Below are 12,288 nucleotides of genomic sequence, written 5' to 3'. Positions count from 1 at the left end.
GCCCAATCCGCGCGCCCGCTCTTCACCCCCGCGAGCCGCGGCCTCGCCGCGCAGGCGCAGTGGCCCCGCCCCGCCCGGCACCGCCTTCCCGGCTGATTTAAAGGGCCAGCGCCCCGCGAACCGGGCTGGGGGGGTGTTAGCCCTGGGGCTGTGCCCCGTGGGAGCGGGGCTGGGGATCACCCCCCTCCCCGCAACGATCAGAGCTTAAGAGCGAGCGGGCAGGTGGGAGCGCGGCCCCCCAGGAGCGATGCGTGGTGCCCCCAAAATGGCGGCAGGTGGGTATCCCGGGCCAGGCCCCGCTACGCCCGGTGTCGGCCTCGCTCGGGCCCGGTGCCCTTGTCCCGAGGCCCCGCTTCCTTGTGCCGGGCCCTCCGAGCGTGGCTGGGGCTGAGAGGGGCAGCGCTGGAGGAGCCTGGCCAAGGCTGGGGGGCCCAGGAGGGGAGCCCCGGGGCTCCGCCCGCACCCCGGCTCCTGGCCCAACGCCGGGGCGCTGCGTTTTGGCCCGGGATGTCTCTGGCGCTGATGCCCGGGGGCAGTTTTGCCCTGAAAGCGGGGAGCGCCGGGATCTGATCGCTCGTGGTTTCGCTGGGAAACGCTTCTGAAGAGCAGGCGGCTGCGGTGGGCATTTCTGGGGAGAAAACACTCTGGAGAGAACCCCCAAAACCCGGAGCTTTGGATCTGTGCCTTCAGCAGAGAAACCCAAAGGACACGGGCTGAACCATCCTCCTCACCCTGCGACAGCCTCTGCTTGAACTTGAACTGGCAAATCTCAGCTTTTCCCGTTGGATCTCACACCTCCGGGCTGCCAGACCCTCCGACATCCTCACTAGCATCTGCTTCGGGGGCCTCGATAGCCCCCCGCCATGCCTTCCCCTCCGACACGCTCCCTGCCGAGGCACACGTGGCACCTTGGGGCCAAAACCAACCTCCTCCATGGCCACGGCGGCCCAGAGATCCCCCTCATCCTCCTGCACAGCATTTGTGCTCACCACGGGCACTCAGGGAGGAGACGATCTCTCTCATAACCCATCACTTATTAAAAATGCCTTCTACGTGAGTAGAAATTATTTCTCCTAAACCCGATGCTGTCCCCCCTGGGGTCTCCATTTTTAAGAAGCGAGCGCACAGCAGCGTCCTCGCCAGCTCCAGGCTGAGTTACCAGGAGGTAACCCCGGTAGCTGAGGTGAGACACTGCACTGGGAGAGGTTTTCTAGCACTTTCCTTTCCTTGTCATCAACCCCACAAGATAATTAAGCAAAAAAGGCAATTAGCCAGTTTCCTAGGCAGGCCAATATGTTAATCAGGTTCCCTTCCAGGCTGCTAAAAGCCAGGATTGGTGCTAAAAATTCAAACGATTGCTATGGAAACCCCAAAAGCTCCTGTCACACCGGGAGCGCGGCGGGGGGGCACAGCCTCCCAGGGGCCAAATCCATCCCGGGTGTAGCTCCACCGCCATCCTGCCGGTCCCTGCCTGTGACCGGTAAGCGGGGACCGACGGGCTGGGGATGTGCCGGGAATATGGCAGCAAGTGGAGGTGCGTGGGGTGCGGAGGTGATCAGGGCACGCGGGGACGCCTCGGTGCTCTGTCGTTCCATGACAGCCCCGGAGCCCAGCCCGGTGCGGTGGCCCCGCGGGTTCCCCCCGCCCCGGTGCCCCCAGCCCGGCCCCGCCGGGGGGCGCCGCGCTCCTCCCCGCCCACAGGGGGCGCTGCAGCGCCTCTGCCCGCCTTCCCCCCTCCCCGGCCGGGGCCGGTTGGCGCATGCGCAGCGCGGGGACTCTGCAGACCGGGGAGGGCGGGGGGCGCCGGGCCACGGCAGTGCCCGACCGGCGTTGGCAGGAGGGGCGGGGCCGGGCCCAACCCCCGCCGGTGCCCGCTCTCTCCCGCGGTGGCCGGTGCTGGTGCCCGGGCCGCGGCTGACACTGGGCTCTGCCCTACCGCCTCCTCCTGGGAGCCGAGACCCTGGGCTCGCCTGCCGCTCAGGTGGGGCCGGCAACCCTCACCGCTCCGACAGCGGCAGCGCCGCCGCCTGCACCGGCTCCGTCCCCGGGGGGGGAGCGGGTCACCACTCGCGGTGGCCGTACCGGCTCCGCTGCCCCGGGCCGGTTCCCACCGGAGTTACTGGCAACGGGTGGGGAGGACTTTCCACCCGCTGCGGCCGAGACAGAGCCAGGGCGGGGCGGAGCGGGAGCTGCCGGTCCCAGCTCCCCCGCAAGCCCTGGTGCAGCCCCGGTGCGCGGCCACGTGGTCCCGCCCCGGCGGAACAGCCCTCCCAACCATAGAGTTTGCCGGCTGCTATGGGCCAGAGAGGCACCACTGCGCATGCGCGTTGAGTGTCGGGTGCGCAGGTTCCGCCCCCCGGCCGGCGCCGTCCTATAAGAAGGGGGCGGTTGACGTCAGCGTTCTCTTCCGCCCGCTCTGCGCTCGCCAGCGAGACAGGGCCGCTGCTGCCGCCATTGCTGTCACCCCCCCGCCCCGGAGAATCCACCGGCATCCGCCACCATGGTGAGGCCCCGAGTCCTGCCGCCGCCCCGGGGGGGCTGAGCAGGCACCGCACTCGCTGCGGCAGTGGGGATGGTTGTCCTGGGAGGGCCCGTGGCCTGCGATGACGGCAGGGGCCTGTCGTGCTGGGCTGGGCCGCTGCTGAGGGGAGAGGGGTGGGGCTGGAAAGCGTGCCAGGGGAGAGGGGACTGTCTGCGGTGAGACTCGGGGCCCTTGTCCGGTGGGAGGGGCTCGGCGGCTCTGGGGGTCTGTGTCAGCCCATGTAGGGCCCTGTTCTCCCGGTGCCGGGGCTGCGGTGGCTGTGGGGCCCGGTGGTGCTACCCCTGCCCTGGGGAGAGAGGGAGTGGTGGCGGTGATGTGATACCGGGGTGGTGTTGACGCTGGGGACGGGGCCTTTGACCAGCGGCAGCCTTATGTAACGCTGCGGCCTGGGTGGGGACCGTCATACCGGTGCACTGGGCTGTCACCCGCCCGCTGCAGAGCAGTGACTGAACGAGGGTTCGGTTCTAGTTGGGGTTTGCCTCAAGGAACTACTGATGTTGCTGCAATTTGTAGGACAGCGAGATAGAGAGGGAGTGTGCTGGGTGCTGCAGGCCCAGGCCCCTCTGCTTGTAGTGCTGGTGTCTGCGGTGCCCTTGCTGTTCTCCCTGTGGGTTGTCTTGTAAGGCTGCATGGGCAGAGTTGATGTTGGTGTGACTATGGCAGGTATTTGCGGAGTTGGTTGGGCTTCCTAGAATTGCTGAAGCCTTTTCTATACACCCCTACGTGTTTTTCTCTCCCTCTCCGCCTCATTCTTCAAGGTGAACTTCACAGTAGACCAGATACGGGCCATCATGGACAAAAAGGCCAACATCAGAAACATGTCTGTGATTGCTCACGTTGATCACGGCAAATCAACCTTGACTGATTCTCTGGTATGCAAAGCCGGTATCATTGCCTCTGCCCGCGCGGGGGAGACCCGTTTCACTGACACAAGGAAGGATGAGCAGGAACGGTGCATCACCATCAAATCAACGTGAGTTCCCTCCCTTCAGGCATCTCAATGCTTCTGCTGTGTAGGCTGAGCTCAGGGAGACTTTGGGTTCTAACTGGTTTGATCATGAGATGAAAGAAGACGGTGTCAGGCTTGCTCTAGTCTAGTTCAGAAGCTCATCTCTTGCCCGTGAGGATTACTTAAATGAAGGAGCAAATATTGATTGGCTTGTGGTGAATCACAGAGCACTGCCTTGGCCACTGGGAAACAGATGTGCAGCAGGAGCTTTAGCCTTCCATTTTAGCACTGGGGGTGTTGAATGTGGCTGGTGTCTGCTGGAGTCCCACGGACGCGGTACGGAGACTGTCTTGGGAGCGTCTCTGGCAACATACCTGGCGACTGTGTCACTGTGGGAGATTTGAGGACCCAGAGGGGTATGAAAATGGATCAGAAAGGAGGTTGGGCCTAGTAGAAAAGGCATAAATCCTTGATTGAAATAAACGAAGCCCTCTTTGGGCACTTTAAATGGCATGGAGTCAGAAGAGGTTATGATTTCAGAAGAGGTTATGATTTCAGAGGAGCGTAGGAAGGGCAGATTTTAGCCTGCGTGCCTGGTTGTCTCCCACACTGTCCTCCCAGGAAGATGCTTCAGGAAATCCTTAAGCCCAGGTGCAGCTGTGCAGGATAAAAAGCTGTTTCTAAGCACTGGGGAGTGGTAATGTATAGATAATAATCTTAGTTTTTCTTTTGTTTCAGAGCTATTTCTCTATTTTATGAGCTCTCTGAAAACGATTTGGCCTTCATCAAGCAGAGCAAGGATGGTTCTGGTTTCTTGATCAACCTGATTGACTCTCCTGGGCACGTGGACTTCTCTTCAGAGGTCACTGCTGCTCTTCGTGTCACTGATGGTGCCCTGGTTGTTGTAGACTGTGTCTCTGGTAAGGTTTTCTGCACCCATATGCAACTGGAGCATGTGTTGGGCGAGTTTGAAGATCAGGATAACTAATTCCCGTGTTTGGCAGGCGTCTGCGTGCAGACAGAGACTGTGCTGCGTCAGGCCATTGCCGAGAGGATCAAGCCTGTCCTGATGATGAACAAGATGGACCGAGCGCTGCTGGAGCTGCAGCTGGAGCCAGAAGAGCTGTACCAGACCTTCCAGCGCATCGTGGAAAACGTGAATGTCATTATCTCCACGTATGGAGAAGGAGAAAGTGGCCCCATGGGAAATATCATGGTAAGTGGGAGGCTGTGTTTGAAATGAGTGAGAGGGAGCAGCTGTGGCTTTTTGCTGGTCCTTTCTTATCTCAAGTGGAGAAGTGAACGCAGAATAACGAAGATGCCTGTACCACCCAGGCTTGTGCTGGTTTGGAGCTCTCGCTAGCTTTCCTCCATAATCTTCCGTTATTTCAAGGCTTGAGCAAATAAAGATTATAAATAAAGTATTTTTTCTCTGTACTGAGGGTGCTGTTGTTTTGTAGGATACCTTCTTCCCCTCATCACATCTGTGATGTCAGGGGATGCGAGATCCTAGGCTCTCCTACGCAGCATCGCTCCCCCGGCTGCCTTCTGAAATGGGAGGCCAGTAGGTGTCCGCCAGCCCCTGCTCTCTGAGCACAGCTCCCTGCTGGGTTCCTGGGTAGCGAGCAGGGCTGTCAGGTCTGAGAAAAAGCTTGTGCTTTGTTCCTGTTGAGCACTCTCCTGCATGCTGCAGGTTTTTCTCTATTGCTCATCCTCCCCGTGAAGGACAGGAATCTTACCTGCACGCAAATCTGCGCAGCTGCTGAGCTGTCTGAGTACGTGGCTGGTTGAAGTGATGAAAAACTGATCTAGTGCTGCAGTACAAAGCTAAAATGGTGGGTGTGTGGCCAGGCGGTCCCCAGACCTCAGAGATGGCTGCTGTCACAGAGCTGCTCGAGGGTCCCATAGTTCTGAAGCTCCGTCTTGAAACTCTTCTCATGTTTGGGACTGAGTAGGCTGACTGCTGTAACGCTCCGTGGCTGTAAGAGCTGTGGCTGCTCCTCTGTAACCCAGCTCTCCTGTCCCCTTTCAGATTGATCCTGTGCTTGGTACCGTCGGCTTCGGTTCTGGCCTGCACGGCTGGGCTTTCACTCTGAAACAGTTTGCTGAAATGTATGTTGCAAAGTTCGCTGCCAAAGGTGATGCCCAGCTGAACGCAACTGAGCGTGCCAAGAAAGTAGAAGACATGATGAAGAAGTTGTGGGGAGATAGGTGAGGAGTCGCGGCTGTTGGTTTTAATTCCAGATCGGATCTGTGTGGCTGCAACCTGACGCTGTAGAAGATGGGTAAGGAGGGAGGATGTGGTCGTGCCTGCTTATGGCCCTGTCTTAGTGACTTGGTCCCTGTGCTGGCAAAAGAACCGTTTCCCATGAAATCTTTGCAGAATAGGAAACACCCAGATAAATGGGGAGGGCATGGTGAGTTGGCAGCATGAGTGAAATGCGTTTTGGTGAGCTCTGAAAGCCAAGAGTGATTGGGGAAGGTATGAAAGACAGTTGTTACCAGCAGCTCTTTCTGCTGGCCTGAGCAAGCGGAACAAGCCACGCTTCTGCAGCTGAACTGAGCATTGATTCTTGCTTGACTTGATTTTTCTCTCCAGATATTTTGATCCTGCAACTGGCAAATTCAGCAAATCTGCTACCAGCCCTGATGGAAAGAAACTGCCCAGGACCTTCTGCCAGCTCATACTTGACCCCATCTTCAAGGTGAGTTCCTTAGCGTTCAGCCCTTGCTGGTGCCTGACGCCCTCCGCTTCAGTTACAGTGTGTGATGATGGAAAATTTCTTCACTTTGACCTGACTTGTCTGATTGAAGAAATTTAAGTGTCTGACACAAGCCTGGCTCGTTACTGCGTGCAGGCAGGGAAGCTGGTGGTAGCTACTGTGCTGGCAAGTATGTGTCTGAGCCTCCAAATGGATTCTGCCGAGCGGTGAGCAAGAACAGAGTCTCTTCAGAGATGTTTGTGCTGCTGCTGCTTCAAACTGGGTCACCAGCAACATTCGTGACGGCTGCTGTTGTTCCAGGTTTTCGATGCAATCATGAACTTCAAGAAAGAGGAGGCGGCTAAACTGATTGAGAAACTGGACATCAAACTTGACAGCGAAGATAAGGACAAGGAGGGCAAACCCCTGCTGAAGGTGAGATTGGTCTGATGTGTCTGGGGGGAGGAGACAAGTAGCTGTGCTGCTCCAACTGTGTAAATTTACTAAGCAGCTACAAACCCTTGGCAGCTTGGAGGCTGGGGAAGCAAGGGAAGGTTAACTGCTGGGTTGTGACCAACCTGCCCGGGTCTCACTGCTCTGATCTCTGCGCAGGCTGTGATGAGGCGGTGGCTGCCTGCCGGAGATGCCCTGCTGCAGATGATCACCATTCACCTGCCTTCTCCTGTCACAGCCCAGAAGTACCGCTGTGAGCTGCTCTACGAGGGACCCCCTGATGACGAGGCTGCCATAGGTATGTTGAGACGCTGCTTTTCTGCCAGACATCTCTTCACATCAGTGCTCCGAAATACCTGTAGCCATCTTGTTCTCCAAGTACACACCTCGGTAGTCGCTGTAGTTCTTGAGTCTGTAGCTTTTCTAGTATGGATGAAACCAGCTTATGAGATTTACTCTGGAGGAGTGGGCTAGCTAAGGGACTGGAGAGTAGCCAGGGTATATGCCAAAGGCTCAGTCTGAGCCTGCATTTGTTTAAAAGATCTCTTGGTGGTGTGATCTTGGGCTGGCCAGACAGAAGTCAACAGGGCTGGGACAGTGGACTCATGGAATTGTTTTGGTTGGAAAGGACCTTTAAGATCATCGAGTCCAGCCATTAACCCAGCACTGCCAAGCCCACCACTAACCCATGTCCCTCAGCACCACATCTACACGGCTTTTAAATCCCTCCAGGGATGGGGACTCCACCACTGCCCTGGGCAGCCTGTTCCAGTGCTTGACAACCCTTTGGGTGAAGAAATTGTCCCTGATCTCCAATCTAAACCTCCCCTGGCACAACTTGAGGCCGTTTCCTCTCATCCTGTCACTTCTTACTTGGGAGAAGAGACCAACCCCCCCCTCGCTACACCCTCCTTTCAGGCAGTTGTAGAGAGCAAGAAGGTGTCCCCTCAGCCTCCTTTTCTCCAGGCTAAACATCCCCAGGTCCCTCAGCCGCTCCTCATCACACTTGTGCTCCAGACCCTTCACCACCTTCGTTGCCCTTCTCTGGACTCGCTCCAGCACCTCAAGGTCTTTCTTGTAGTGAGGGGCCCAAAACTGAACACAGGATTTGAGGTGTGGCCTCACCAGTGCTGAGCACAGGGGAACAATCCCTGCCCTCGTCCTGCTGGCCACAGTAGTGCTGCTACAAGCCAGGATGCTGGTGGCCGCCTTGGCCACCTGGGCACACTGCTGGCTCCTATTCAGCCAGCCATTGACCAACACCCCCAGGTCCTTTTCTGCCAGGCAGCTTTCCAGCCACTCTGCCCCCAGCCTGTAGCGGTGCGTGGGGTGGTTGTGGGTACAGGTCTTGTGTTGGATTTGGGGGTGGGTGGGGGGACAGGGCACATAGACCACACGTGAGAAATGGTACTGAACCAAGTTGATCTCTCCCCCTTCTCCCAGGTATTAAGAACTGTGACCCCAAAGGCCCCCTGATGATGTACATCTCTAAAATGGTGCCAACCTCTGACAAGGGACGTTTCTACGCATTTGGACGTGTCTTCTCTGGTCTCGTCTCAACTGGCTTGAAAGTCAGAATCATGGGACCAAACTACACACCTGGCAAGAAGGAGGATCTGTACCTGAAGCCAATTCAAAGGTCAGTCCTGGCTGGGGTGTGGCTCAGATTTATGGTTCTAGTACTGTCTTGGGCCTCTTCTCATCTCTGAGGCCAGACAAGATACTTGGCCATGGACTTTGAATCTGCTGCTGCAACTTCAGGATATGCCTGGTGGGACCTCCTCCTTCAGGCTTCATTGAAACAACTTTCTCTTTCACCAGGACCATTCTCATGATGGGCCGCTACGTTGAACCCATCGAGGACGTGCCTTGTGGAAACATTGTTGGTCTGGTTGGTGTCGACCAGTTCCTTGTGAAGACTGGCACCATCACCACCTTCGAACACGCTCACAACATGAGAGTCATGAAGTTCAGCGTCAGCCCCGTCGTGCGTGTGGCTGTGGAAGCCAAGAACCCAGCTGACCTGCCCAAGCTGGTGGAGGGACTGAAGCGTCTCGCCAAGTCTGACCCTATGGTGCAGGTGAATGTCCAGAATGGTTTTGGGGACAGGAGAAATCCCAGGCCTGCCGGCACAGGAGGCTTCTGCCTCTTAGTTGTGGTTGTACTGGGGGTGCTGGCAGAAAAGTCTTAAGTGTTGGTCCCAGCCCCACCAGAGTGGGAAGGAACGCTGCGTTTCACCTTGGGGTTGGTGCCAAGTCATCCCCAGATCAGTGGAAAGAGCTCGATGAGTCAAAGACCAAAATCTGAGACGGTCACTAGGATTTGATGTGCGAGAGCTTTCGCTGTGTCGCGGTTTAAAGCCTCACCTGCTGTGTAAATGGTCTTTTCAGTGCATCATTGAGGAGTCTGGGGAGCACATCATCGCTGGTGCCGGGGAGCTGCACCTGGAGATCTGCCTGAAGGATCTGGAGGAGGACCACGCGTGCATCCCTATTAAGGTAGAGGGGCTGCGGGGGCAGAGCTGTTGGTGAGCTCGGAGCGGGTGTCTGGTGAGCTGTGGTTTGGCTGGTGACTCACTGCTCTGCTCTGCTCTTCGTCCCCGCAGAAATCGGATCCTGTTGTGTCCTACCGTGAGACGGTCAGCGAGGAGTCCAACGTGATGTGCCTTTCCAAGTCCCCCAACAAACACAACAGGCTCTACATGAAGGCCCGGCCCTTCCCAGACGGCTTGGCCGAAGACATCGACAAGGGTGAGGTCACTGCCCGTCAGGAGCTGAAGCAGCGAGCTCGTTACCTGGCTGAGAAGTACGAGTGGGACGTCACCGAAGCCAGGAAAATCTGGTGCTTTGGTCCCGACGGCACCGGCCCCAACATCCTGACCGACATCACCAAGGGGGTGCAGTACCTGAACGAGATCAAGGACAGCGTGGTGGCCGGCTTCCAGTGGGCAACGAAGGAGGTAGGGGCAGCGCCTGGCTCTGGTCATGGTGGGGCTGGGATCGCTCTGGCATGCAGCGGCGTAAACGCCTCCCGCACGTCTTTCTTTTCAAAGAAATCTCAGAAAAACTATCACGGTGCGACGTGTTTGTAACTCAGGAGTGTCTTTTAGGATCAATGACACTCTGAGAGCTGGAACGAAGGGGTCGTATCAGTTTAGACACACACAAAACACGCGACCTCAAGACTAAAAGCTTCTCCCAGCTCTGCAGAGAAATTCATCGTGGCAGCACGTACTTAAGATTTTTAAAAAGCTTTTCAGACAACGCGATGCCACAGAAGGGAGAGAAACTGTTTGGATGAGTGATGCAGCTGGTGTCAGGAGAAGGTGGAGGGTGCTCTGAGAGCATCAGCAACGGTCTGGCCTTGTTGGCCAGTAATTTTTTCAGGACAGGTTACTCCAACACGTTGACGGTTAGACGGGAAACAGCAGCAGGAGAGGGTTTTTTTTTTTCCCTGTTTACTTTTTTTTCAGTTAGGCTCAGTTAGAAGAAGAGGTGAGGATTCCTCACCATGCCAACAACTTTTTTCTTGTCCCAATAATATGGAAAAAAAATACTTTTCCTGGCCAAATATTTCAGTTGCAGCATCATAAGTGTGTATCAGCACTTCTGCTGACTAGAACTTCAGAGGAAGATTCTGGTGGAAATGGTTTAAGCCGAGGGAGTGGAGCCTTCTGGTAGGGAGTGGCAGCTCTCCCCTGGCACGGTGTTGGTTGACCCCCACGCTGCTCTGTTTTTCCAGGGGGTCCTGTGTGAGGAGAACATGCGTGGCGTGCGTTTCGATGTGCACGATGTCACCCTGCATGCCGATGCCATCCACCGTGGCGGCGGGCAGATCATCCCCACTGCCAGGAGATGCCTGTACGCCTGCGTGCTCACTGCTCAGCCCAGGCTCATGGAGCCCATCTACCTTGTGGAAATCCAGGTGAGGAAACCTCTACTCAGCCCAGAAGATCCTGGGTGAAGAAAACGAGGTTTGTGGTCCTGACACCTCTCTCTTGCAGTGCCCGGAGCAGGTGGTCGGTGGCATCTACGGTGTGCTGAACAGGAAGCGTGGCCACGTGTTTGAGGAGACCCAGGTGGCTGGTACCCCCATGTTCGTGGTCAAGGCCTACCTGCCTGTCAACGAGTCCTTCGGTGAGTGATGGTCCTGGGTGATCCCCTGGGAGTGTGGCAGCTCCCAGGAGCTTGGTGCCAACCTGGGGAGGTTGTGTCCAGCTGCTGATGGCAGTGATCAGAGATTCATTTTGGTTGGAAAGGACGTTTTAAGATCGAGTCCAACCATTAACCCAGCACTGCCAAGCCCACCACTAACCCATGTCCCTCAGCACCACATCTACATGGCTTTTAAATCCCTCCAGGGATGGGGACTCCACCACTGCCCTGGGCAGCCTGTGCCAGTGCTTTGACAACCCTTTCGGGGAAGAAATTGTCCCTGATACCCGATCTAATCCTCCCCTGGTGCAACTTGAGGTCGTTTCCTCTTGTCCTGTTGCTTGTTATATGGGAGACCAACATCACAGAATGGTTTGGGTTGGAAGGGACCTTTAAAGCCATCTGGTCCAACCCCTCTGCAATGAGCAGGAACATCTTCAACTAGATCAGGTTGCTCAGAGCCCCATGCATCCTGACCTTGAATGTTGGTGAGGATGGGGCATCTCCCACCTCTCCAGGCAGCCTGTGTCAGGGTTTCACCACCCTCGGGGTAAAAAATATCTTCCTTGCATCTACTCTGAATCTCCCTCCTTTTAGTTTAAAACCACTACAGTCTGTCCCAGTCTTAGAAGCCCCCTTAAGTGTAGGTGAGGTCTCCTTGGAGCCTTTTCTCCAGCCATTCCTCGTGGCCGAGGTGCGCCGTGATGAGCATCTCTGCAGGCTTCTGGGCGCTGCTTTGGGTTCCTTCTCTCTAGCTGTGTCCGTGGTGACCCGAAGCGCGGGTTTTGACACCAAATTACGCCCGTTCCCCTTCCTCCTCACCCCTTCTCTTCTTCTTCCCAGGTTTCACAGCGGATTTGAGGTCCAACACGGGGGGCCAGGCTTTCCCCCAGTGCGTTTTCGACCACTGGCAGATCCTGCCCGGGGATCCCTTCGACAGCGCCAGCCGTCCTTGCCAGGTGGTGGCCGAGACCCGTAAACGCAAAGGGCTGAAGGAAGGCATCCCCGCCCTTGACAACTTCCTCGACAAACTCTAATTAAACTCGTCAGACTCTTGGGGAGGGGGGGGGAAGGGGGAGAAAAAATTAATTAATTAGCGTTAAGGCCTGTGTGAAGGGGTAGACGCCTGTGACCACCATCTCTTTGCATTCTTAATCGGTTTCATAGCGATTTGAGACTTAAAAATGAAGAGGAAACAGGAGAAAAAAAAAAGCCTTATAGGTTTGTGTGTTGCACATGACTCATCTTTGCCATTGTAACTAAACCATTTCCACTCGATTTGCCCAATTCTGTATTTATTTGACTCGAAAGCAAGGGGGAGGGGGGGTTTCCTTCCAAAAAGGGGGGGTAAATCGATACAAAAATAAGGTAAATCGATACAAAAATAAGGAAAAGGGGAGGGGAGGGATGCCCGCCTGCAGTGTGACTGTCCTTCGTGCCCATCGCCGCCTGTATTAGTGCCACTGGAATTAATAAAATCGGAGAATG

The 12,288-nt window shown here is 56.3% G+C and overlaps 1 protein-coding gene, 1 long non-coding RNA gene and 1 other non-coding gene across 3 annotated transcripts; all 3 read left to right on the top strand.

Moving 5' to 3' along the window:
- The first annotated feature begins 68 nt into the window (after positions 1-68).
- LOC137674980 (uncharacterized) lies at positions 69-1,064 on the top strand. Its single transcript, XR_011049877.1, has 2 exons — positions 69-275; positions 610-1,064. It is a non-coding gene; the product is annotated as an uncharacterized lncRNA (long non-coding RNA).
- A 1,350-nt stretch (positions 1,065-2,414) lies between these two features.
- Positions 2,415-12,078, top strand: EEF2 (eukaryotic translation elongation factor 2). Its single transcript, XM_068420885.1, has 15 exons — positions 2,415-2,503; positions 3,301-3,515; positions 4,230-4,411; positions 4,496-4,707; positions 5,524-5,702; positions 6,091-6,196; positions 6,515-6,628; positions 6,806-6,944; positions 8,090-8,285; positions 8,468-8,726; positions 9,037-9,144; positions 9,252-9,605; positions 10,388-10,570; positions 10,650-10,782; positions 11,644-12,078. The coding sequence occupies exons 1-15, from the start codon at positions 2,501-2,503 to the stop codon at positions 11,835-11,837; spliced, it is 2,577 nt and encodes an 858-aa protein (XP_068276986.1). The 5' UTR covers positions 2,415-2,500; the 3' UTR covers positions 11,838-12,078.
- On the top strand, positions 6,257-6,323 carry LOC137675080 (small nucleolar RNA SNORD37). Its single transcript, XR_011049886.1, has one exon. It is a non-coding gene; the product is annotated as a small nucleolar RNA SNORD37 (small nucleolar RNA).
- Positions 12,079-12,288: the final 210 nt, after the last annotated feature.

Source organism: Nyctibius grandis, chromosome 31 (genome assembly GCF_013368605.1).
Source record: "Nyctibius grandis isolate bNycGra1 chromosome 31, bNycGra1.pri, whole genome shotgun sequence".
Classification (NCBI taxonomy): Eukaryota; Metazoa; Chordata; class Aves; order Nyctibiiformes; family Nyctibiidae; genus Nyctibius; species Nyctibius grandis.
This window is presented reverse-complemented; position numbering and strand designations above follow the sequence as displayed.

What these genes read in the sequence shown, in the direction of transcription:
- EEF2 (XM_068420885.1), top strand. An exon ending in TGTTGTAGACTGTGTCTCTG is followed by an intron (nt 4,412 to 4,495) that starts GTAAGGTTTTCT and finishes CGTGTTTGGCAG; the next exon opens with GCGTCTGCGTGCAGACAGAG. An exon ending in TGATGACGAGGCTGCCATAG is followed by an intron (nt 6,945 to 8,089) that starts GTATGTTGAGAC and finishes CCCTTCTCCCAG; the next exon opens with GTATTAAGAACTGTGACCCC.